This window comes from Bradysia coprophila (assembly GCF_014529535.1).
Source record: "Bradysia coprophila strain Holo2 chromosome IV unlocalized genomic scaffold, BU_Bcop_v1 contig_84, whole genome shotgun sequence".
NCBI classification, from domain to species: Eukaryota; Metazoa; Arthropoda; class Insecta; order Diptera; family Sciaridae; genus Bradysia; species Bradysia coprophila.
In genome coordinates this window covers 405,757-430,276 of record NW_023503376.1, presented here as the reverse complement: position 1 = coordinate 430,276, position 24,520 = coordinate 405,757, and the positions used below count along the sequence as shown (strand labels likewise).

Here is a 24,520-nt window from a genome sequence, read left to right as displayed (position 1 = left end):
TAACTTCACCATGTGGCCAGTGTGGCTCAGCATTATAAAAGGGGAATATGGTAAAAAGAAAATTGTGTAGCAAAGTTGCGTACTTTCTTGACGCATCGCGTAACATATGACAGATGATATAAGCTGAATAATTATCGAATCTGTTACTTCCTTTGATTTAAGTATTTCGAACAGATTTCGCAAAATCTATTACTTCATCGTCAGAATTTTATTGAGAAATTCACTTATTATAGGTTTGTTCCAAGTAACTGTAAACACGAACTTTGACAACCCGAACAACGACAATTTCATCCATAGCAACGTCGCTTACGTGATATTTCATACAAATCGACTAACGTCGCCTACGCGATTTACACAGAGGTATTATTGAGGTTATGGTTATATGGATGAAATTTGACAATTCATATGGCCTTGGAACAAACCTATGTCATCAACGATCCTGACCTATTAGTGTCAAAAATTTATAATTTCGTTGCTGCGTGGAAACGTTCTATCGTATATGCTGTGTTTCACATGCCGTGCAGGTCATCAGAGTTCAAAACAAATGTAGACTCAAGCATTACATCTTGAAGAGTTGCGCATGAGATTAAGCTCAACCAATACACCAGTTTACATAATGAATGGGTTACAACGACAGTTGTTGAAGGTTCGAAAGTTATGTCTTTTGCCTATGAATAGGTATTACACAAACGGAGATGTTTTATTGACAAAACGCACATTTGACTAAATTAACTAAAAAATCGTTAAATGATTTCTTCTCTGCCCTTTTTTCACTCAAAAATCAAAATCAAATCTTCAATCAGTCGTCTCAATGTCTGAAGGTATGATATTCAGTTCATTGAAAAAGCGAATTTCTTTCTCTCTGATTCGAGATGGAAGATTAACCATTTTAATGGGTATATAAAATCGGATACAACCGCATCACCACACGATATAATCGCCAAATCCCCCATTCATAAAAATGTTATATCGAAAGCAAGAAAATTTCTTTCTCATTATTGTTGAGCCGTGAGCGGACGGTGATTGTAGGTAGTTTTATGTTGCCATTTCTTTAATACCATCTGATGTGTCGCCGTATAGTGTTGAATGAAGAGAAACCATCGACCATTCGGTATTAGACTCGACGGTAGTGAGGTTCAGTTAAATCGAAGAGAATTCATTTCGCTCTGTGGAATTACAAACGAAGCCACGGTACTGTAACGGTAAATTCAGTGTAGAGAAATTGTGTGCCGACGAAAATAATTTGTGAAGTGATTTGAATGAGACGTTGTTAATTGGAAAATAAAATAAAAATCGCACATCACAATGAGTGAAACGATGTATGGTAGTGTGTACGAAGAGATCACATCGTTGTTTGTTGACACGATGGTCTTTCTGTTCAAATCGATATTTTTCCTATTGGAGTCATTCTATCTCACAATATTGCCGAACCGATATAGGAAACTGAAGGTAAGTTAAATAGATGAACAAATCCGACGTAAGGTTTAACGATAACAATAAATGTAACCAAATACGGCCCAACCTACCAGCAAAATGAAATATTTTGAAAGAGAGTTTCTTAATCCGAGATACACTCCCGCGTTTTGACGATTAACATCTCTTCAACGTAAACTCGTAAACTTGTTCGTCCGTGGTAATAATGTATAAGAAAGGTACTTTGGCTGATTAATTAAGTATATAGTAGTGCCGTGCGCCCGTCAAACTTTCTATTTCTTTTATTCAAAAATATCAAATATGGACAAAGTAAACAAAAAAAACTATGCTAACAATTGGCAGGTTATCAACCTCTACATGAGTCCACTTTGATTTCCATTTTTGAACATATCTTTAAACGGCAAAAAAAAATTTATGACACTCGAATAACATAACGTTTCCCGAGCGGTTGTTTAAAATGTAAATGAATTTCGATCATCGATATAATCATCGACGAACGTAGGTATGTTTTTTACATAAAGTTAATGGAGGTAAAGATGAAATATCTCCTCCGGTGGCGGGACATTTCCACACCGCCAATATCGTCAGGAACGATATTATCGTTTTTTTGGACGATACTATCGTCTAGAAAACGATACTATCGTCTAAAAAACGATAATATCGTTTCTAGACGATACTATCGTCCAAAAAAACGATAATATCGCCCAATTTCATCCAGGACGATAATATCGTCTAAATTGAAAAATTCTAAAATATTGTCTGGACGATAGTATCGTTTTATTGTCGATATTATCGTTCAAAAAACGATATTATCGTTTTCTGGACGATATTACCGTTCTAGAAAATCTAATGGATATTTTCGTTTTCTGTACGATAATATCGTCCAAAACGATAATATCGTCCTGGGCGATATTATCGTTTTCTTAAACGATAATATCGTCCAGGTCGATACTATCGTTTAAAAAAACGATAATATCGTCCAGGACGATACTATCGTTTAAAAAAACGATAATATCGCCCAGGACGATATTATCGTTTAGTTTTGGGTGGTAATATTGTCCAGGACTCAATTTTACTCAGAGGTGCAGCAAGAACCGAATTCTCTTCCAAAATATCGAAAAACAATTGTCAGAGGAAATCACCTACACATCAGTGTTTAAAAAAGGCCTTTAGTTCGTCCCTAAATAATTCATCTTTTCACGTAATGAATACCAACTTTGATTGTACATAAAAAGCGTTTCAACACGCCGAGCGATCCGGCCCATTGCCCCGGAGCGAAGCGGAGGGCCGCAATGCGAGCTTAGGAACTTAGGAGTTAATTTTTTTTTCTCGCATCGTCTCATAATTAGTCTGTGTAATTTTTCTATATAAAATTTAAATTTACGGAACCAAATGAACCAATTTTTAATATATATTTGCCGTCTATAAAAAGGTGTTTATTTACAAGATTTTGTGTTTCGTCTTCAACAACCATCCAGAACGATAATATCGCCCAGGACGATATTATCGTCTAGAATTTTTATTTTAAATAAATTAAAAACGATATTATCGTCCTGGACGATATTATCGTCTCAAATTTAAAAAAATAAATTAATTAAAAACGATATTATCGTCCCAAAAATTATCGCCCAGGACGATAATATCGTCCAAAATAACGATAAATTTGTTCAGAAAAAGAAAATAACGATAATATCGTCCAGCGGATATTATTATATTTTTTGAACGATAATATCGTTTTTTAGACGATAGTATCATAAAAAAAACGATAGTATCGTCCAAAAAAACGATATTATCGCTTTTTTAAACGATAATATCGTCAAGAAAACGATAATATCGTCCTGAAAATATTTTTGAATTTTTCAATTTAGACGATATTATTGTCCTGGATGAAATTTTTTTGGACGATAATATCGTTTTTTAGACGATAGTATCGTCTAAAAAACGATACTATCGTCCAAAAAACGATAATATCGTTCCTGACGATATTGACCGTGTAGTTATGTCGCCTCATCATCTCCTCCAGCGCTTGTGCTTTCCACCTTTAGGAACATGTTACGAGGGTTGCTTTTTCTATTTGTTGCTTCTTCTGTTTTGCGATGCTAGTCACTGTGCTAGCAGATAACTGTGAACCTTTTTAGGAAGTACTACCGCAATGAGAACAATTAAATGCCTTTCTGTCTAGTCACACGAGTCATGCCCAAAATTTCGTCCTTGCTGGCGTGTGTCTTAGCAAACGTGGTGTAGATGGACAACTGAGACTGCCAGCCCGTTTAATTGCGAAACTATCATAAGTGTGTTTCAGATTACGCTGACTTTCGCGACTCTAATCATCAATTATTATCAAGCACACAGTACACACTTTGAACCACTGTCGGCCTCTGCGTAGACCGTCTACAGAAATCATTTTTTGGATATTGGTAGAGTTAATGTTTCTCTAGTGCTACAACAAACTCTTCATTAGCTTCATTCCTCCGCATCTGCGCTTGACCTTTCGAAAATCATGTATTTAAACTTTGGCGTGGCTCTATCGGCTCCCCTTCCCTTGCACTCGTGAGACCATTTATACTTTCATTAATATTAGAATTCCACCTCAACCAAAACTGATGAAGTCGCTTATTTGAATACTACTGATTTAGATAGCAAGATATTGATACCGCTCATTGTTTCATGCCAAAGACTAGGGATAAAAAGATAAAAAGTAAAGTTTTCGTGTGAACTTTGATCCGAGGCGAAGCCGAGGTCAATAAACACACGAAATTGAGACTTTGCATCTTTTTATCCCGAGTTATGTAATGGATTTTATCTGTCTAGAACGATAATCTCGAGCTTATCCCTCTAGGGAGTTTTTGTTTATCTCGATATATCTGTTCTCGACAGATAAAATATGATATGCACCTATTGCCAGACTGTCATTTTGACGAGTAGGCATTATGGCCCACGCCTTCGGCTAGGGCAATAATGTCCTACACGTCAAAATACCAATCTTGGCAACAGGTGCAATTTAGAAGTAAGGACCAATAATACCTCGTAGAGCTCGTAAATAAAAAAAGAAGCGGTACAAGTATATGTTGCGTTCTATTTTTTTTTGCTGATGCGAAGTTGAATCGCGATAGGTCGTAGTCCAGAATCAGTTAATTAAAATTTGAAATCGACACACCTTAGTGAAGAAACGAAAATACTTTTCACAGAATTTCAACCAAAGCCATAAAAATCGGAATTCAAGGTTAAACCAACTCAATAATTCCTTGTTCTAACTGTGTGAATTCAAATACAGAAAATACCGGTATTGGGTATTACTAAAACTGGTATTTTGGTAAAATCAGTCCGGTATTGCATTCCCTACATTTAACAAAATAGTCGATATAGAAAGAGGTTTTTGAAAGGATTTTGTTTGCAAAAAAATATCTAATATTCAGATAAAAGAAACATAAAATGAACAAGAACACGTTCTTGATTTGTTATGCTAATAGTACATTACTGCTATAAGGCTGTATATAAGAGACGTGTACGTATACGAGCGCTTGCGCGAGTATTAGTACGAGTCTCTTATATAAAGCCTTATATCAGTGAGGTATTTTATCTGTCTAGAACGATAATCTCGAGCTTATCCCTCTAGGGAGTTTTTGTTTATCTCGATATATCTGTTCTCGACTGATAAAATATGATATGCACCTATTGCCAGACTGTTATTTTGACGTGTAGGCATTATGGCCCACGCCTTCGGCTAGGGCAATAATGTCCTACACGTCAAAATACCAATCTTGGCAACATGTGCATAATACATATTATCGCAGTAGGCAAACATCTCTTTTTCTAGTGATATAATTTTGCTTGCAAAACCTTTAGCTCTCTAGGGTAAATTTGTTTACTCTTATGTACGTTGTGTATATAGCGCACAATACACACACACCGTATTCGATAAATCGCGCAAGCTCTCGTATACGTACACGTCTTTTATATACAGCCTTACAGCAGTAATGTGCTATAATTCTAGTCACAGCGTTTGATTTTGAATATTTGGAGAATTTATCCATTTTCAGAATAATTTATTGTTTGATCATCAAATTAGCACCAGCAGTATTCTAACATCTTTCTACTTTATTGAAGTTAATTGAATTTAACATGATTGTTTTTTGTTGGATACTTATGAGGAGAGTGCGAAACGAATTAGCACCATGAGTGAAATCACAAAAACTAAAGAAGCTAGAATGTTTTTTTGGTGAAAAATATTGGTATGATGAAGAATAGGCTCCAAACGTTAGGAAAACATTGCGTAACAGAATGATGACATCGAAAAATAAATAGTTTAATACGAGAAACGGATAATTCTGAATTTTGTTAACAATTAACAACGGATTTTCATAACGATCTAAATGATCTTAGAAGGATTTTTTTTACTTATTTTGCTGGAGTGTCAAGGATTTTCTTTTCAAATTTTCTTGGATTTCAAATGGACTATTTTAGTTTTTGGAGGATTATTTTAGGGATTTTCTTTGATTTTGAGGATTTTGATTTCAGGGCCTATTCTAAGACAATTAATTCACCAAAAATTCTTCAATTTTTCAGTCATTTTTTTGACTTATTTAATTCTAAAGCTAACCAACTGCTGGACAAATGAAAATGTGAATTTTGGGGAATTTTCGGTAATTCTAATTAATTCAGGGCATTTTAGTTCCCTAAAATAGGCCTTCCGTAAGTCAGGGTCTTATTCCAGAAAATACCGTTAAATGTTTGTCCCAAAGGTTGTATGAAATGTTATGACAAACGTAATTGTTTGTCCCAATATTTTGCTTGTAAACTTGAGTAATTCCCATCCAATTTTATTTTAATCGAATCGAATTCAATTCCTGAGGTTAAGTTCGAAGATGGGCTATGTGGGATAAAGAATCTGGAAGTTATTCTTACACTGTTGGAATTTCAATCAATCACTTGATGAAATTTGATTTTGTATGATAATCCCGCGTGTGACAGCCAACTATGATGTGTGTGACAGCCAACTATAACTTGTGCGATCAAGGCTGTAAACTTTGGGGCTGTAAACTTTGTGGAGATCACGCAGATACAGATGCGCGGGTGACACACCCCAGTTGATGATAAAATGACCGATTTCATACAAAAATTCACTTACTGTGATGATTTTCGTCGCCTTGATGATGAGGTGATTTTTTTTACATGTAAAATCATCAGAAGTGGTCTCTTCCCGCGTATCTAATAAAATGGCGATCTGTGTGACCTCGTCAAGTTTACAGCCTTGTGTGTGATAGCCAATTTCTGAAACTTTATTTAAATGAATGGAATGACATTAAAAAATGGCATAACAATCAAACAGAACGTTGTAAAACTTCCACGAGTGGGAAGTTTGCGAGCAGAGCGGAGCGAGGTGGAGCCTAATGATATTTGGCGCAAAATTTGAATACGCCTTATCAAACATCGTGGACTTTTAAGACTGTAAGAAATCTCAAATTGTGTTTTCTTAATGTGAACAAACTTTGAAGAATTTTTTATTTGTTGAAAGTATACTGTTTGTTCAAAAATGAAATGCACAGTTTTTAGTATTTCGAGACATTTCAAAATTGCAATCTGTCAGATAGTAAAGGATGCGTTTAATTACCCAGCGCATTAAAAGATTTGAAATTTGAATGATTTTTTCCACAGCTACAGATTTTTGCATGTTAAGTTTCTTACATTTTTTGCAGATAGCATTGTAATAGTAGGAAACTTAGATTTCGTAGGAAGAATTCGCGGACGGAAAAATGTAAATTTATTTTGAGTCTGAGTATTGTTCTACATCTATGATTTCTCTTAGATCGTGTTTCTATTCAAACAAATCGATGGTCTTTGAATACTCAAATCTGTAGAAAGACCGTCTGCTTCATACATTTAGCACATTTTTTACAAGAAGTTTTATCAACACTTGAAGTGACGATATTGGAAACACGAATAAGCATCAGGAAAAAAAAATTGTCAACAATTATTTTCTACAAATATATAAATATTTGGCACAAATATGTAAATATTTGTAACAAATAAATTCGCAATTTATTTGTGACAAATATATAAAATATAAAATAATTTTAAATTATTTGTTATAAATATTTTAAATATTTGTGACAAATAAATTCCAAATTTATTGTGACAAATATTTAAATTATTTGTGACACATATTTTATAAATTTGCAACAAATATTTAAATTATTTATTAGAAATAAATTCAAAATTATTTGTCATAAATATTTTAAAAAAAATTGTGACAAATAATTTAAAATATTTGTCACAAATAATTTTGAATTTATTTCTCATAAATATTTGAAATACTTGTGACAAATATTTAAATATTCGAACCAAATTTTCAACATTAAATTTGCTTCGAATAATTGAATTTTTTTCCGTGATGATTTTTTGCTGCTAATTGAAGTTGAACAGTTAGCCGCTGTACAACACCATCGATTTCTTTGAATAAAGACACGATCTAAGAGAAATTATAGATGTAGAACAATACTCAGACTAAAAATAAATTTACATTTTTCCGTTCGCTAATTCTTCTGACGAAATCTAAGTTTCCTACTATGCTATTTGCAAAAAATGTAAGAAACTTAACATGCAAAAATCTGTAGCTGTGGAAATAACCATTCAAATTTCAAATCTGTTAATGCGCCGGTTAATTAAACGCATCCTTTACTATCTGACAGATTGAAATTTTCAACTGTCTCGAAATACTAAAAACTGTGCATTTCATTTTTGAACAAACAGTACAATGGTTTTCTTATGATTTTTTCAGTGAATAGAGGATTTTCCAGTTTACCTGGCCCTGGGTTTAGTATAAAGCAACCCTAGTGGAAAATTGAAGTCCGACATATTTTCTGAATTGAGAGTTGTTGTCAGAGTTTAAAAATTTTCGCGAAAATAAATGAAATTCTCATGAATTTTTACGAGTTTTCAGGAGCTTGTGATATTTACGAAAATCGTTAAAAAGTCTGAGAAAAGTCCACATAAATTTCGTTTAACAAATGAAGATCTAGATTTCAATTTTCGAATTTTTTGTTAGGTAGGAGCTTGCTACCTCTGTTCTAATTGAATTAAGTATATTGACGATAATATCTTCCATCAAATAATAATAAAACGAAAGTAAAAAACACTTAAAAAAATTATGGTCGGCCGAACACGTTCATAAAAATAACAGTCGGTAAAAGTAAGGAAATTGTAGAGCACAAGAAATTGTATTTCGTGGTACCAACACGCACCATAATCATATTCGAACAATATATATGTATATGCCCGCTGCTCTATAATGTGGATTTGCGATCCCAAGCAGTTTAAATGTTAATTTGAGTGTGGTAACATTGCTTGCTGCTCAGCGGCTGAATATATTTATTTTCTCACACATGTTGATTGCAGAGAAAAATCGATAATTTATTCTAATGAAACTAGATCACTCTAATCACAGTCGTTCACCAAATGATTGACGACATTATGTGTGATTGAACTTCCATTTTATTGATAGTTGCGAATTTCCATTTGAAAATTGATAGTTGTGCACTACAATTTCAAAATTGCTGCTACCTTGACTGTTGGTCATTACGAATTGAGATGCATAATGACTCATAATAAATAAGTCGTTAACGTGCAGCTGATCAAAGAAGTTATTAATGAGCTTATTATGATATGCATTATGCTACACTCTGACAACAATTATTAATTTTGTCGTTGATTGTGTAATCGTCGAGTTTTTCAGCATTTAAAAAGACATTTTCTCCAAATTTATTGCACATCGGATTTGTTAGCTCATATCAAATCCGTGTGTGGATGGGATTGATATTAAATCATTTTATCAAATCCCTTCGATCGCCCATTAAAATGCAAATCTTCAATTTGTCGGTTTTTTTTCTCTGCTCTGTCCATTTGCATAAAGTTACACAATGAGTTGCATTTTGTTTACCAAATTTATAGTCGGACGAATTGATATGTTATTGACTTCTTGTTTTATCCACAGGATGTCACAGGTCACGTGGTATTGATTACGGGAGGCGGTGGAGGTGTTGGAGCGAATCTAGCCAAAAATTTTGCCAAACTAAATGCGCGAGTGGTCATTTGGGATATTAACAAAGATGGTATGTATTCGTGTCGGTTAAGGCTCTGAGATTCATAGAGTTAGAGGCAGTGAAATTTCAGCAAAAATTAGCTTCAGCTGTTTTTCGGCTGATGCACACTGTCCACTGATCCACAAAATCAATAGTATTTTATTGCTATGTGAGACAAAATCGAGAATTACTTCGTATGTACATATTGTATATAACAAGTGAGCGAAGCGAACGCGTGTGTATACAATATGTACATAAGAAGTGATTCGAGATTTTTCTCACATAGCAATACGATATTTTATCTTCCATGTGTGACTATTTCATACATTCAGCGTTTCTGTATATAAACTCGAAGACATACAAACACCACTGAAAGGTTTGGCTTATGTGTATACAAAAGCATCATGTGTGACAATTAAACAAAATCATGGCAACAAATCGAAACATCATCGTGAGTCTCGGTGGCCGAATCGGCTAGAGCGCGTCAGTTTTATGCACATGATCGTGAGTTCTATCCTCATAACAAACATTTTTTTCCATTTTTTTTTTCATTTTCTATCACAAAAAATAGTAAATAAACTGATCTCCAGTATAGTAGCTAGATTTTTAATCGAAGAAATATCTGCTGGGCACCGAGGCCTTAGCCTTTTTGTCATATTGATTACACCATATTTGCAATGACACATTTCTCGGCAGATATTTGTCCAATCGAATAACTAATTGCGTTACCGAAATCCTGAGATAAAACACTACACAACGTAATTTTGAATAACAAGAATCCATTTAGTCAAAATTTGATTATTTTTCGTTCTAAATAAATTATGCGAGTCACACATACACTCGCGACATTTTGTCGTGCATGTTAAATACTTATGTACTTTTTAAAATGATCAGACTACCTGCGACAGAGTCACTAACACATATATGGTCATTGCTTATATTCTACATACATGCGGGGTTTCATGACAACAAAATCAAATGTAATCATGAGTCTCAATGGCCGAATCGGCTAGAGCGTGAACTTTTTATGCATAAGATCGTGAGTTCTCTTCCCGCAACAAACATTTTTTGTTTTTGTTTTATCAAAATAAATTGCAAAGAAAGTATTCTGATCTCTTTATCGTAAGTAAACTTCCAATCGAACGAATATCTGCTGCGCACTGAGACCTTACGCTTTTTAGCCCCGTACGAAGTACGAAGGGGCTTATAGGATTACGATGCCGTGTGTAATTGATGGAATTCGAAGCAGACGGTAAGGGCAAAGTGTTTGCCTATGTTTATAGATGACGAATCTGCAATAAAAATTTGGGCCGTCTGTCCGTCTGTCCGTCTGTCCGTCTGTCCGTCTGTCCGTCTGTCCGTCACGTCGATATCTTGAGTAAATGAAATCCGATTTCAAAAAATTTTTTTTGCCTGAAAGATAGTCAAAATAGTGAGGCTAAGTTCGAAGATGGCCATATTCGGGTCGGCCCTTCGTGAGTTAGGGCCACATAAGTGATTTAAGGTCTTTTGGTGATATTTATGGCAAAATAAACGATGGAAATGTAAATGACACGGCAAATGATAGGTATTGTCAATACCAATCCAGGAAAAAAAAGTTTTTTAAAATCGGGTGAGTGGACCGTGAGTTAGGGCCTTAGAAGTGAAAAGCTACTAGGGCCCTATGTGTATTTTACATAGAACTCAAGTAAATTTCATCCGTTTTTCGTAATTTTTGTTTCATTTGAAAGATAATCGAACACCGAATAGAATGTTGTTGAAAAAAAAATTAAATTTGGGTCCTTGGACTAAGGCCGCTACTAGGGCCCTATGTGTATTTTACATATAACTCGAGCAAATTTCATCCGTTTTTCGTAATTTTTGTTTCATTTGGAAGGTAATCAAAGGCCGAATAGAATGTTGTTGAAAAAAAATTAAATTTGGGTCCTCGGACTGAGGCCGCTACTAGGGCCCTATGTGTATTTTACATATAACTCGAGCAAATTTCATCCGTTTTTCGTAATTTTTGTTTCATTTGAAAGGTAATCAAAGGCCGAATAGAATGTTGTTGAAAAAAATTAAATTTGGGTCCTCGGACTAAGGCCGCTACTAGGGCCCTATGTGTATTTTACATATAACTCGAGCAAATTTCATCCGTTTTTCGTAATTTTTGTTTCATTTGGAAGGTAATCAAAGGCCGAATAGAATGTTGTTGAAAAAAAATTAAATTTGGGTCCTCGGACTAAGGCCGCTACTAGGGCCCTATGTGTATTTTACATACAACTCGAGTAAATTTCATCCGTTTTTCGTAATTTTTGAAAGATAATCGAACACCGAATAGAATGTTGTTGAAAAAAAAATTAAATTTGGGTCCTTGGACTAAGGCCGCTACTAGGGCCCTATGTGTATTTTACATATAACTCGAGCAAATTTCATCCGTTTTTCGTAATTTTTGTTTCATTTGGAAGGTAATCAAAGGCCGAATAGAATGTTGTTGAAAAAAAATTAAATTTGGGTCCTCGGACTGAGGCCGCTACTAGGGCCCTATGTGTATTTTACATATAACTCGAGCAAATTTCATCCGTTTTTCGTAATTTTTGTTTCATTTGGAAGGTAATCAAAGGCCGAATAGAATGTTGTTGAAAAAAAATTAAATTTGGGTCCTCGGACTGAGGCCGCTACTAGGGCCCTATGTGTATTTTACATATAACTCGAGCAAATTTCATCCGTTTTTCGTAATTTTTGTTTCATTTGAAAGGTAATCAAAGGCCGAATAGAATGTTGTTGAAAAAAATTAAATTTGGGTCCTCGGACTAAGGCCGCTACTAGGGCCCTATGTGTATTTTACATACAACTCGAGTAAATTTCATCCGTTTTTCGTAATTTTTGAAAGATAATCGAACACCGAATAGAATGTTGTTGAAAAAAAAATTAAATTTGGGTCCTTGGACTGAGGCCGATACTAGGCCCTATGTGTATTTATACTCAATAAATTAAAATTTTAGGGCTATTTGAAATTTTTGTTTTATTTGAAAGGAACGTCGTACGGGGCTTCGTAATTGCGCTATGCGCAATTTCTAAGATGTACACATTACATAATAATTTTACTTTAACTACTTTAACCGGCGGTCAAAGTAGGGTGACAGACGCACTAGGGTCACGTACGCAATAGATATACGGGTTTGTACGGGGCTCAGTCGCAGCAAACGCTCCGACTGTTCTGATGGCTCGTTTACATATTGATACACCACGTATGCAATGGCATATTTCTCAGCAGATATTTGTCCAATTGAAAAACTAATTACGAAAGACATCCTTCGGTAAAACACAAAACAATGAAGTTTTGAATGAAGAGAATCCGTTTAGTCAAAATTTGATATTTTTTTTCGTTCTAAACGAAAAAAAAAACACATGGCGTCGACACACACACACACACACGAAATTTTGTAGTACATGTTGCTTATGTACTTTATAAATTGAGTCCCACGCTGCAACATTAGAGTATGCATATCTGGTATATTAGAAGACTCGGTGGTGTAATGGTTAGCGTAGTTTGTTGATATGCAGGAGGTTCGGAGTTCGAATCTCCGTCGGGTCATTGGTTTTTAGCCCCGTACGAAGTACTGGGGGCTTATAAGATTAATATGCCGTTTGTAACACGTCGAATTGGAAGCAGACAGTAAGGGCAAAGCATTTGGTTATGTTCATAGATGACGAATCCGCAATAAAAAAAATGTCCGTCCGTCCGTCCGTCCGTCCGTCCGTCCGTCCATCCGTCCGTCCGTCCGTCCGTCCGTCCGTCCGTCCGTGACCCCTCTAGCTTGAGTAAATCACAACCTTTTTTCAAAATTCTTTTTTTCCCCGATTGGTATCGACAAAAGTAAGGTCAAGTTCGAAAATGGGCATGGCAGGGTCGGCCCCTCCAGAGCTAGGGCCCTATAGGTGTTTTTCAGTCTTTCGACGATATCTACCGAAATACGCACGCAATAGCTGCTTGTGATATATCAAATGAAAGGTATTGACGAGTAGAACAAAGTTGCTGAACATTGTTTTTGGGTAAGATGCAACGTGGGCTTGTTGGGAGGGCTCAAAGGTCGTTACTTGGCCCTAAGTGTTTTTTGCACATAAATCGAGTAAATCTCATCCAATTTTGCTAGATTTAGTTTTTTATGGAAGGTAATTGAACACCGAAAAGAACGTGGCGAAAAATGTTTCAAATTTGGGCCCTTGGACTAAGGCCGCTACTCGGCCCTAAGTGTTTTTTGCACATAAATCGAGTAAATCTCAACCGATTTTGCTAGTTTTTGTTTCATTTGAGAGATAATTGAATGCCGAATAGAATGATGGCAAAAAATGTTTCAAATTTGGGCCCTTGCACTAAGGCCGCTACTCGGCCCTAAGTGCTCTTTGCACATAAATCGAGTAAATCTCAACCGATTTTGCTAGTTTTTGTTTCATTTGAGAGGTAATTGAATACCCAATGGAAAGTTGGCAAAAAATTTTGGGTTTCTAAAATAGTGTCGTAAATTGTTGGTTTTATTTGAAAGGTACTTCGTACGGGCTTTCGTAATTGCGCTATGCGCAATTTTAAAAATGAACAGTTTCAGTAAATTTGACAATGCCCAACTTGACTTGCATTTTGGTAACAGACGCATTAGAGGGTTGTAGACGTATTAGGGTTCCGGGCTTATTAGGGCTACGGACGTATTATGGTTGCGGACGAAATAGGATTACGGGTTGTACGGGGCTAAGTCGCAGCAAACGCTCCGACTGTTCTGATGCCTTGTTTTCTTCAAAATAAAAAACGGAAATAAAATTTACCCTAGAAGAGTAATAAAATTATATCCCTAGACAACCAGAATAACGTATGGCTTAGAGTTTATATACAGAAACGAGTAATGTATGAAATAGTCACACATGGAAGATAAAACTGTTTATACGTCTTCATATGGTTTTAACACTACAATAAGCGTGCGTGTACCAGCTTCAACCGTATAAACAAGTTTTGATTGTATGTGTGGATCAGCTGAATCAAATTTATGCTGAAGTTTCACTGCCTCTGACCTTTCAATCTAATTAATTTATTTCAAACGGTTTTCTATGCTGAAGATGTTTTAAATGCACAGTATGATTGGCAACGTTTTAGTTCTTGACTCCTTTTATTAAATGTCTCAGTCGTTTATTTTTGTGGTGACTCGTTATTTACGATGCCACGATTATGAAACATTTTTATTTAATAAATCAACACATCATGATCGTGCATTCAACAAGAAATGTCGACTCGTTTGTTAGCGAGAAATTTTTTGTTTATTTTTTTTTTTCGTTAAAAAATTGTGTTTTAACGCATAAAGGTAAACAACCTCTGAATATTAATATTTTGTGCGCTTAAATTACTGCTAGTAATTATACCATACACATGTGAATTCCACCCATAGTTAGCATGGTACCGGTACACAGAAATGAATTCAACAAAAATTATTTGCAATTATGGCGACACTTAGGGTCAAGAGATTTACAACTTTCGTTTTTTTTATAAATCACTTTTTTCTTGGCAAAGGGGCGTGACAATATTTTAGTTAGTTAAACTGAAAGTAAGTAATGAGATTTCATAAATTAAAATTCTGCAAAAAAAAGAAAATATTTAAATTCTTTTTGCGAACGATCGGCAGGTTGGCGCTTCCATGATCTTGATTTATGCATGATGTCGCACGTTAGTAAGCGGGCATGACGCAAGTCCTCTACTACAACATTTTAGGGACTAAGGAACATATTTACAGAAACTTATTGACTCCCCCACCTTATCTCCAACGACTCCCGCGGACGTAATATCTACCGTGATTTCCATGAGGGACTTAGTGAAAAATTGAAACAAAAGAATTCTTCGTTAAAAAGGTTCCGAAAGGATTATATATGAAAGCTTCCGAACAACATCCATTTTCTTTCGAGTCTTTTTAATGTTGTACGTCAGAATAGACACACAATAAAATATGGAACGTGCTATTTGACACCAAACTTTAAAAGTTAAGAAAAATGGAAGTGATTGGCAACTGGCATATTAAAATTTGAGTCCTAACCAGGGACCATTTTTGGGAAAAGACAGTTAATTGAATGTGCTTTTGGGCCAAATGGATCCACTTAATGTTTCTCGCAGTTCTCCTACTCAAATTCGCTGTTGCCACCAATGATATCCAATGATATTCTCGCTACCGTATGTCTTCAACAACCTCCAATCATTAAGCAATCCATTGACTTGTATGTGCCAACGACCACACTGCCGCTTGCTTTACCGCTATGCCCATACACAGTCAATACCGCATCTTGCCACCAAATGAATTCACTGTTGAGACCATCGGCTACCTCTCATTGACCTCATGCAACCATTGTCTGCCAGTGACCACCTCCTCAGACGAAACGATGCCATACCAATCGCCATACTTGGAATACTCCGCCACCGGCCCCACAACTTTCCACAGAACACACAGCACAATTCAATCGTACAGCGAGTGTTATTGACACCCCTTCCAGAGCAAACTGGTGCTGTAGATTAATTGCCACAGTTTAATGTGCCTGGGCCCATAACCTGTTGGAATTTCACGGATTCCAATCCGCAATCTAAAATGAAACGACCAGTTTGTCGTCTCGAAATAGACTGAATTTATTATAGCAAATACACCGTATTTATATGATTTTAGTCCTTAACTAAGGCTACTAGATTTACACATTCAATTCGATTACTATTTACTCACTCAACATAAGTTATTATCAAGTTTTATCCAACACATAGATGCATCCAAAGCACATAAGACCCTATTTGGCCCAAAAACACATTAATTACCTTTTAAATGACACTCTACACGACCATGGCCGTTTTGTGTATCTCGAGAAATTTCAGTAAGAACAGTGTAAGTCTTCGATTGAAAACTTCAACTGCACACATTTCAGTGTCGAGATGAATTTTAAACCCATAAGTCCCTTTTCGGCTCAATAGTACATGTGATTACCTTTCTAATGACACCCTACACGACTCTGTACGGCTCGCGTAACTGGATAAATTTTTGTAAGAAAATGGCAATTTTTCGGTTTTTGATCACCTTTCACCAGCCACACAAACTTCGAAGATTTTTTTTGAATGTGGTTTCGGCTTCTAGGGTCGAATACCTTTCTAGGCACAGATAAAAAAGTCCACTGGAAAATGCGTCCGATTTCGGTAGGCTGTTTTTCAAAAGAATCCATCAGGAAAATGTGGGAAAATTTGGGAAAGTATAGGAAAATGTTTTCCCAAAAATAGTTCTTTAGTTCTGACACATCTCTAATTCACGAACGGAGTTATCAGTAGGAAAGTTTTCCTTTGTTTTACTAAGTAAATGATATTTTTGTGAGGTTTCAAGGGAAAGAACTAAAATTGAAATGAAACCTATGAACCTGATATATACAAGGCACGAAAGATGTGTCTTACACAAAGTCAGAAACACATTGAAATGCGTCGCAAGTGTTTTCGGTAGGCAAACATATCTGTCCGACATCATATGCTGATGTTATAATTGATAAGTTTATTACAGCGCGGAGTGTCTTACTCAACATGCACTCAGGTTTTTTTTTTTGTAGAAAATTTTATTTGATATAACCGAAACGTCGAAGACATTGTCGATTGGACAATCTTTTTTCTTTCTGCAATACTTTCATTTTGCAATTTTAACCTAAATTTTTTGCGTTCAGTTTGCCTTAATGTTTGTTAGCCAATAATTTTTAATAATTTTTTTTTTCTCATTTTAAATTTCAAATGCATTTTTTTCGAGCGTTTTGTAGTATTTGTGGTTACGCTAAAAATTAATTCTGAATTCACATTTGGATTATGAATGATGATATGTTTGTGAAATCCGGTGAAATCGTTTGAAGTGTAGTCTCTCTGAAGCAAATTTGCAAGAAGGGAAATAACTTTAGGAATCTTTTAACATGTTCGTGTTACATTATAAGAAGACAAGATTCCTTCAACTGACAAGCGAGTCTTTAAAAATTCGGAAGATTTCACCGTCGTCACCGCACCACCGCGGTTACATCAGTTTAATAAAATAAAAAAATAATTTAAGAAGAATGTCTCTTGCTAAAATAAGCCATTAAAACTTTAAATATTCACACGCTGTGTCGAATGTCGAATATCTCATAAAATCGCGAATATCGCGAAATATTTGTGTGAACTTTTCAATGTCACAGTCGTTCCGTTCGAATAAAAATTTTCGATGCAAAATATATATTTGCATACGATTATTCATTGTCAATAGCGAACGCGAACCATAAATAAATTTCGTGTAAATATGTACATTTCACTCACAAATTGGGAGACAACTACGCACAGCGCGCTTTCGTTCATTCATCAATTATTTTTTGGCAATGTAATTGTGCGCAAAGAAAGGTTAATTTTCGATAGATCGCTCTGAGAAAACAATGTTTCCGTGTCGGGGAGTTTATACGGTGCCTGACCGTGATTCGGTAAAAGAAATTGTACCACAATAGTGCAAACAGCAGATAACTTATAATTTAGCGTTCAATTAAAAGGCACGGCGGGGCTGAACGAACTTTAAATAAACATGTCGACTTTCATCTCGGTTCTTTTCATAGCTGAGTTGGGGGAGTCGTGTACTATCCAACGGCACATGTTGCAGGCGCAACTGCTGAGCCGTTTCTGAGAACTAGGAATATCGTCGCCTGGCTCCGCGGAAGTTGCTGGACCAGTGTTTGAAACTGGAATCGGTAGAGGGACAAATTCTAAGAACAACCATGTAAAAATTATTGCTCTCGGTCATTTGGTTGCAGAGCAATAGAAGGTGAAAGTCGAAAATTCCACCTCTTCAAGGGGTGATGCCTCCTCGACGAAGTTCTCGATCCAGCACTTTAATAGCGTTTCTAGACAAGGTTAATGAGCTCTTTCGATTGGCAATTTTTTTTTTTTTGAAAGTGGTCTCTTTTGGTACATTTTTAGAAAAGTCACTTTTTTGCTACCCTCGGTGAACTTTGGCTGTTTCCATAACTTGCCGGTTGAAACATTTCAACACAACATACCTTCTGAAAAATAGCCTGAAGTCCTACCTTTCCAATGATACCAAATATGCCGTATTATGATTCTCAGCAAGAACGGTTTGTGATAAAGATTTTGCATCGGGGTCGGGCTACTAGCAAATTTAGGGTCATTGAAAACGAAATTTCTATTTTTATGTTTGTTATGGTAAAATGAGCAGATATTATACGACAGGTAACTTACGTAAGTCGATGAGACATAACTCAAAGACAATAATTTGTAATATTTGTAAATTTCGTTTTCAATGACCCTAAATTTGGTAGTAGCCCGACCTCGATGCAAAATCTTTATCATAAATAGTTCTTGCTGAGAATCATACATGGCATATTCGGTATCATTGGAAAGCTTAGACTTCCGGCTTACTGTAACAAGGTATATTGTGTTAAAATATTCCAACCGGCAAGGTATGGAAGTAGCCAAAGTTCACCGAGGCTAGCAAAAAAGTGACTTTTCTGAAAATGTACCAAAAGAGACCACTTTCAAATTTTTTTTATTGTTATTCGAAAGAGCACATTAACCGTGTCTAGAAACGCTATTAAAGTGCTGGATCGAGAACTTCGTCGAGGAGGCATCACCCCTTGAAGAGGTGGAATTTTCGATTTTCACCTTCTATTGCTCTGCGACCAAATGACCGAGAGCAATAATTTTTACATGGTTGTTCTTAGAATTTGTCCCTCTACCGATTCCAGTTTCAAACACTGGTCCAGCAACTTCCGCGGAGCCAGGCGACGATATTCCTAGTTCTCAGAAACGGCTCAGCAGTTGCGCCTGCAACATGTGCCGTTGGATAGTACACGCCTCCCCTAACTCAGCTATGAAAAGAACCGAGATGGAAGTCGACATGTTTATTTAAAGTTCGTTCAGCCCCACCGTGAAGGCCGTGGAAGTCTCGGCGAAATTAAAAGCTTTAATTTTCCAATTAGCGTCGACAGACAGTGCGTGTGAGAGTTGATAATTTAACTGTAACTAAAGATAATCTCAAATTCAAGAACTGAATTTATCAAAAATTATAAACAAATAACGTAGCTAGCATGAACGTTAAGGTGGCTAATGCGAATTATTCAGTTGGATGTCCGATCTATAATTTCGAGACCGTCTAAGTAGAAACATGATTTGTAAGTGAAATTCTTCAGCGAATTTTACGTGAAGAACCGGAAATTTTCCGCCGGTTCATTAACTTGTTACAGACGGAAAGAATATGACCGGGTTTAATACCGGTTCTATTACTTCCATCGATCAAAGTATTTTTAATCTGTTGATTTCAAATCTTGTACTTCAATTGTTTTAACATGTATTTTGGATTGGATTGGATTGGATTAGATGGGAAGGGGGTTAGCCCAGCACCTAAGCCTCTAGTGGGCCTGTTGTGCTATTGCACAAGTCACTTGATCATATTAATTGTGATTTTTCATCATATCTCTTCGGACTCAGATAGCTCACAAATCGACCGTGTAAACGTCCCATATGTTGTGAATTCTCTGAGCCACGAGTAGTATGCGAAGACCACAACCATCACTAATGACTCATGCATTTTCCCAATGAGCGACAAGTCGATCATAGATGGCGCTTATCCTACAGTCTGTTGTATATTGTTAATTGTGTCATTGACATTATGTCAATATGGCGTGATTGTTGCGAAGAAATCGAATATTGGATTTCTTTGAAATTTGCGACTTTGTTACGGTCGTACAGCCATTAGATAACTAGTAGCGAGTGCTTAATCACCAAGTGATTAGAATAAAACCAGGCAAGCATTTTTGCACCGGGAGTCGAACCCGGGACCTCTTGGGTATGAGTCCTATGCTCTACCGATTGAGCTACCTGGACCTTGTAACATGTATTTTACTACATAAATGGCCAAATTACCCAGACCTTGTCATTATTTTGGTCGTCGGTATCGATAACAGATGAATAGATGTATGTGACAGGCTTACAAAGTCCGTTCGGGGGATTCTTTTGAAAAACAGCCCACCGAAATCGGACGCATTTTCTATTGGAATTTTTTTATATATACCTAGAAAGGACTTCGACCCTAGAAGCTAGAACCACTTTCAAAAAAAAATTCGAAGTTTGTGTGGCTGGTGAAAGGTGATCAAAAATCGAAAAATTGCAATTTTCTTACAAAAATTTCTCCAGTTGCACGAGCCATACAGGGTCGTGTGGGGTGTCATTAGAAAGGTAATCACATGTACTATTGAGCCGAATAGGGACTTGATGGTTTTAAAATTCATCCACAATGAAATATGTGCAATTGAAGTTTTCAGCCGAAGACTTGCACTGTTCTTACTGAAATTTCTCGAGGTACACAAAACGTACATGGTCGTGTGGGGTATCTTTTGAAAGGTAATTTTATGTGCTTTTAGGCCAGATAGGGATTTATGGGGTTTGAATGCATATGCGATGAAATATGGGCACTTAAACATTTCAACTTCTCATATGAAATACCACAAATCACTGACACCATAACGCAAGTCTCGATTCAACTAAAATATTTAACTTAATTAAAGAAATTCATTAAATGTCTTGTTAAATATTGAATAATTACGAAGCCAAATGTTCAATCTTCATAATAAAGCTGGCCATTTACTCCCGGATCTGGGTATCAAAGGGTTTCAAGATAATGAAGTGCAAAGTTAAAAATTTTCACGAAACCACAAATCTCGGTCAGGAACCTTATACGAAATTGAAGAGGTCGTAGAAAAACAATTCACTTACGCGAAGCTTTATGCGATTAACCAACACCGGCATTTACTTTCTGATTTTGTCCATCGAAGCGTTGAAATTGTAATTATTTTCCGCTGATGAATGAGCAATAAAATAAAGATTTCAACCTCGATCCAGGGCCGGTTTAGCACTTGCAACGCTATGGGAAAAGAACGTTACAGCGCCCACAAAAAATGCGCCCTTGGCAATAAATCCCTTCTTTCTTAACAAAATGTTTGTGCTCATTCTCCCTAAGCCGTGAACCACTTTGCCCATGAGCTACACCGGTCCTGCCTCGACTTCAGAAAAACGTTACGATAAAAAACCAAATTAATTTTCTCTTGCAGCCATAAAAACAACTGTTGATCTTCTGGCCCGGCATAACCTGGAATGTAAGTCATATGTTGTGGATATTTCCAATCGTGAACAAGTCAACGAAACTGCTAGACGTGTAAAAGACGAAATTGGAAATGTAGACATTCTTATAAACAATGCTGGTATTGTGGCATGTAAACCATTATGGGAACTCCCGGAAAAGGCGATCGAAAACACTTATTCCGTCAATATATTATCACACTACTGGGTAAGGTTTATTCACACGTATGCTAAGAGAAACTGACTGACTTGCTAACATACCTTCTTCTTCTTCAACTCCTTCGTCATTTATTTTTAGACGGTGAAGGCCTTCCTACCGGAAATGATGGAAATAAACCGCGGTCACATTGTCACAGTTGGTTCAGTTGCTGGACTTTTAGGAACCTACGGATGTACCGACTACAGTGGAACTAAATTCGCTTGTGTCGGCCTCCACGAAAGTCTTTACAGTGAACTGAAAACACATGGATACGATAACATTCATCTGACATTGGTGTGTCCGTATTACATCAACACCGGAATGTTCTCTGGCGTGAAGCCACGACTAATGCCGATGTTGGAGCCAGACTATGTTGCTGATCAGATAGCATTGTCTGTTCAGAAAAATGAAGTTAACTGCACGTTACCTGCAAGCACTAGGATGTTGCTGCCATTGAAATGGTGAGTGAGATTTTCTGGTATAATGTTGCGAGTCAATTAATCCAAAAAAACAACCTCGAACTGATTTCAGTTTGTTGCCCGCAAAAATGTGCTGGGAATTGATGTCACGCGTGATGAAAGGTCCCACATCAATGAGAATGTTCAAAGGACGCGGACGAGTAGCAGCTGGTTAGAATATAATTTCGAATGATTGATTTATTATTTTATGCTTTACCTTCTAAGTTGGCTAGGCTTTTTAGGGCTTGAATCGAACAGAAAGAAAAAGAAAATTCTTTTCAGACACAAGTGACACAACTATCCCACGATTTTATTGTTACGTATTAGATTATGCAATAAACGAAACAAATGCTAAACTATAATAAAAAAAAACGAGGGCAGGTCATGTAGCAAACTAAAAAAATAATAGCAAACTAACATCCAGTTCTGTGCAATAAAGAACTTACAAATTTTTGAAAAATCAGTGTTTTTGTGCCTTCATTTGTGTATTCAACCTTTTCCACACGGCATATCCACCAGTATTGGTTTAAGTAATTTCTTACAGGTTGACACTCAATCTATTACTTCATTGGTTTTGATTTCATTTATTAATGACCAAATATGTGTAAGGTGATCTACCTTATAAATTTACATATTATACGCAAAACAAAACAACGCGAGTACATAAATTCGTAGCATTGTAGCACTGACTTTGATGTATGAAACCTCATTGGTCAGACCGAAACCGCTTATGTTTGTACTTACTACTAAACTTTACGACTGGCGGAATGAACATTTTCTTCCTGTAGTACCAAAACCGTCACATTCACTCACCAAATTTAGTACCGAAAGAGCAACATTCTCCCCTACTATTTTCTCTCAATTTTCATTCCCGCTTATGTCATTTTCGATCCTATCTTTATTCTTTCCCAAATGTGTCAAGTTGTTGTATGTACGCGAATGTAATGTTTTAAGGGTTTTGTGACAATGCATTCATAAGGATTGCTTTCAGCATTCATACGGACTGCTTTCGGCATTCATTCGGATGTCTTTCGGCATTCCGACAGATTGCTTATTTTTCGACATTTGTGAGAATACATGCACACGGAACGGACTTCTTTAGGCATTCATACGGATTACTTTCGGCATTAATATGGAATGCTTTTGCACCGGTATGTTGTTCAGTTTTGTTGTTATGTTTTGTTCGGAATGTGACTTTGGTACTCCAGGAAGAAAAATCATGTCCGGAGCGATAGCGGAGGACTTGATGCAGTCTAACTTCCAAAAAAAGAACGAAGAATTTTTTTTGAGACGCGGCAACTATATATAGGCGAGAATTTAAGTTTCTTTCCTTTGGCCTGTATCACCACAGATCCTATTCTATCTTATTCGCGCTTCAAATACGAGCAAAACGAGCTATCACTCGACTATGTAACTTTAAAATTGCCGGAGATACATCGTTTTGAAGTTGGTCATTTTGATAGAAAATACACATAATTGACTTTTTCCAAACAATCAAAATCTTTCAACTTACTCTGTATGTTTTATCTATCTGTCTGTCTATCTGTCTATCTATCGACGGTCGATCTCGGAAACTAGTCAGCCAATCTCCATGAAATTTTGCAGGAACCTCAGGGTGGGCATAAAAATGAAAATGTGATACGCCATTACCCCAGGAAAAACCAGAATTTTGTTTTATTGGCCTCGAAGTGGTTTCTGAGTGTGGTTTTCGAGGGTCGGGAACGCGTTTTCGGCTGTAGCTTAGCTGTATTGAAACCTACAGAGGCGTGCGACCCATCAAATGAAAGGTATTCGTAACACGATTCGAACAAAAAAATAATTAAAAAAATCTGCTCAGATTCGTTTGAGCTAGAGTGATTAGAGTGACCAAATTTTGAGCTACTCGAGCGTAGGATGAAAGGACTAATATTTTTTTGGGTTATGAGAGATGGAGAATTACTTTCTTCGGCAAAGTCTCAGAGTTTTACGAGTAGAACAGAGGGGCATATGTGAAAAATGTCGAAAGTTGGAAATGGGTGGGTCAATTATGTTTTTAGAGGTATTTCTTGAATGGTGACAGATAGAGAGTTACTTTCTTCGGCAAAGTCTCAGAGTTTTACGAGTAGAACAGAGGAGCATATGTGAAAAATGTCGAAAGTTAGAAATGGGTGTGTCAATTGGGGTGTTGGAGATATTTCTTGAATGGTGGCAGATAGAGAATTACTTTCGTCAAATTTTCGAA

General features: G+C 36.3%; 1 protein-coding gene across 1 annotated transcript; it reads left to right on the top strand.

Moving 5' to 3' along the window:
* The first annotated feature begins 997 nt into the window (after nucleotides 1–997).
* On the top strand, nucleotides 998–22,566 carry LOC119072681 (short-chain dehydrogenase/reductase family 16C member 6). The gene is made up of 5 exons (XM_037177956.1): nucleotides 998–1,449; nucleotides 9,425–9,542; nucleotides 21,615–21,850; nucleotides 21,941–22,302; nucleotides 22,373–22,566. The coding sequence occupies exons 1-5, from the start codon at nucleotides 1,306–1,308 to the stop codon at nucleotides 22,473–22,475; spliced, it is 963 nt and encodes a 320-aa protein (XP_037033851.1). The 5' UTR covers nucleotides 998–1,305; the 3' UTR covers nucleotides 22,476–22,566.
* The last annotated feature ends 1,954 nt before the right edge of the window (nucleotides 22,567–24,520 follow it).

Excerpts from the sequence above, each read along its gene's own strand:
- LOC119072681 (XM_037177956.1), top strand. The coding sequence starts at position 1,306 with ATGAGTGAAACGATGTATGGTAGTGTGTACGAAGAGATCACATCGTTG. Across the intron at positions 21,851-21,940 it reads ATATATTATCACACTACTGG|ACGGTGAAGGCCTTCCTACC; the intron begins GTAAGGTTTATT and ends ATTTATTTTTAG. Across the intron at positions 22,303-22,372 it reads ATGTTGCTGCCATTGAAATG|TTTGTTGCCCGCAAAAATGT; the intron begins GTGAGTGAGATT and ends AACTGATTTCAG.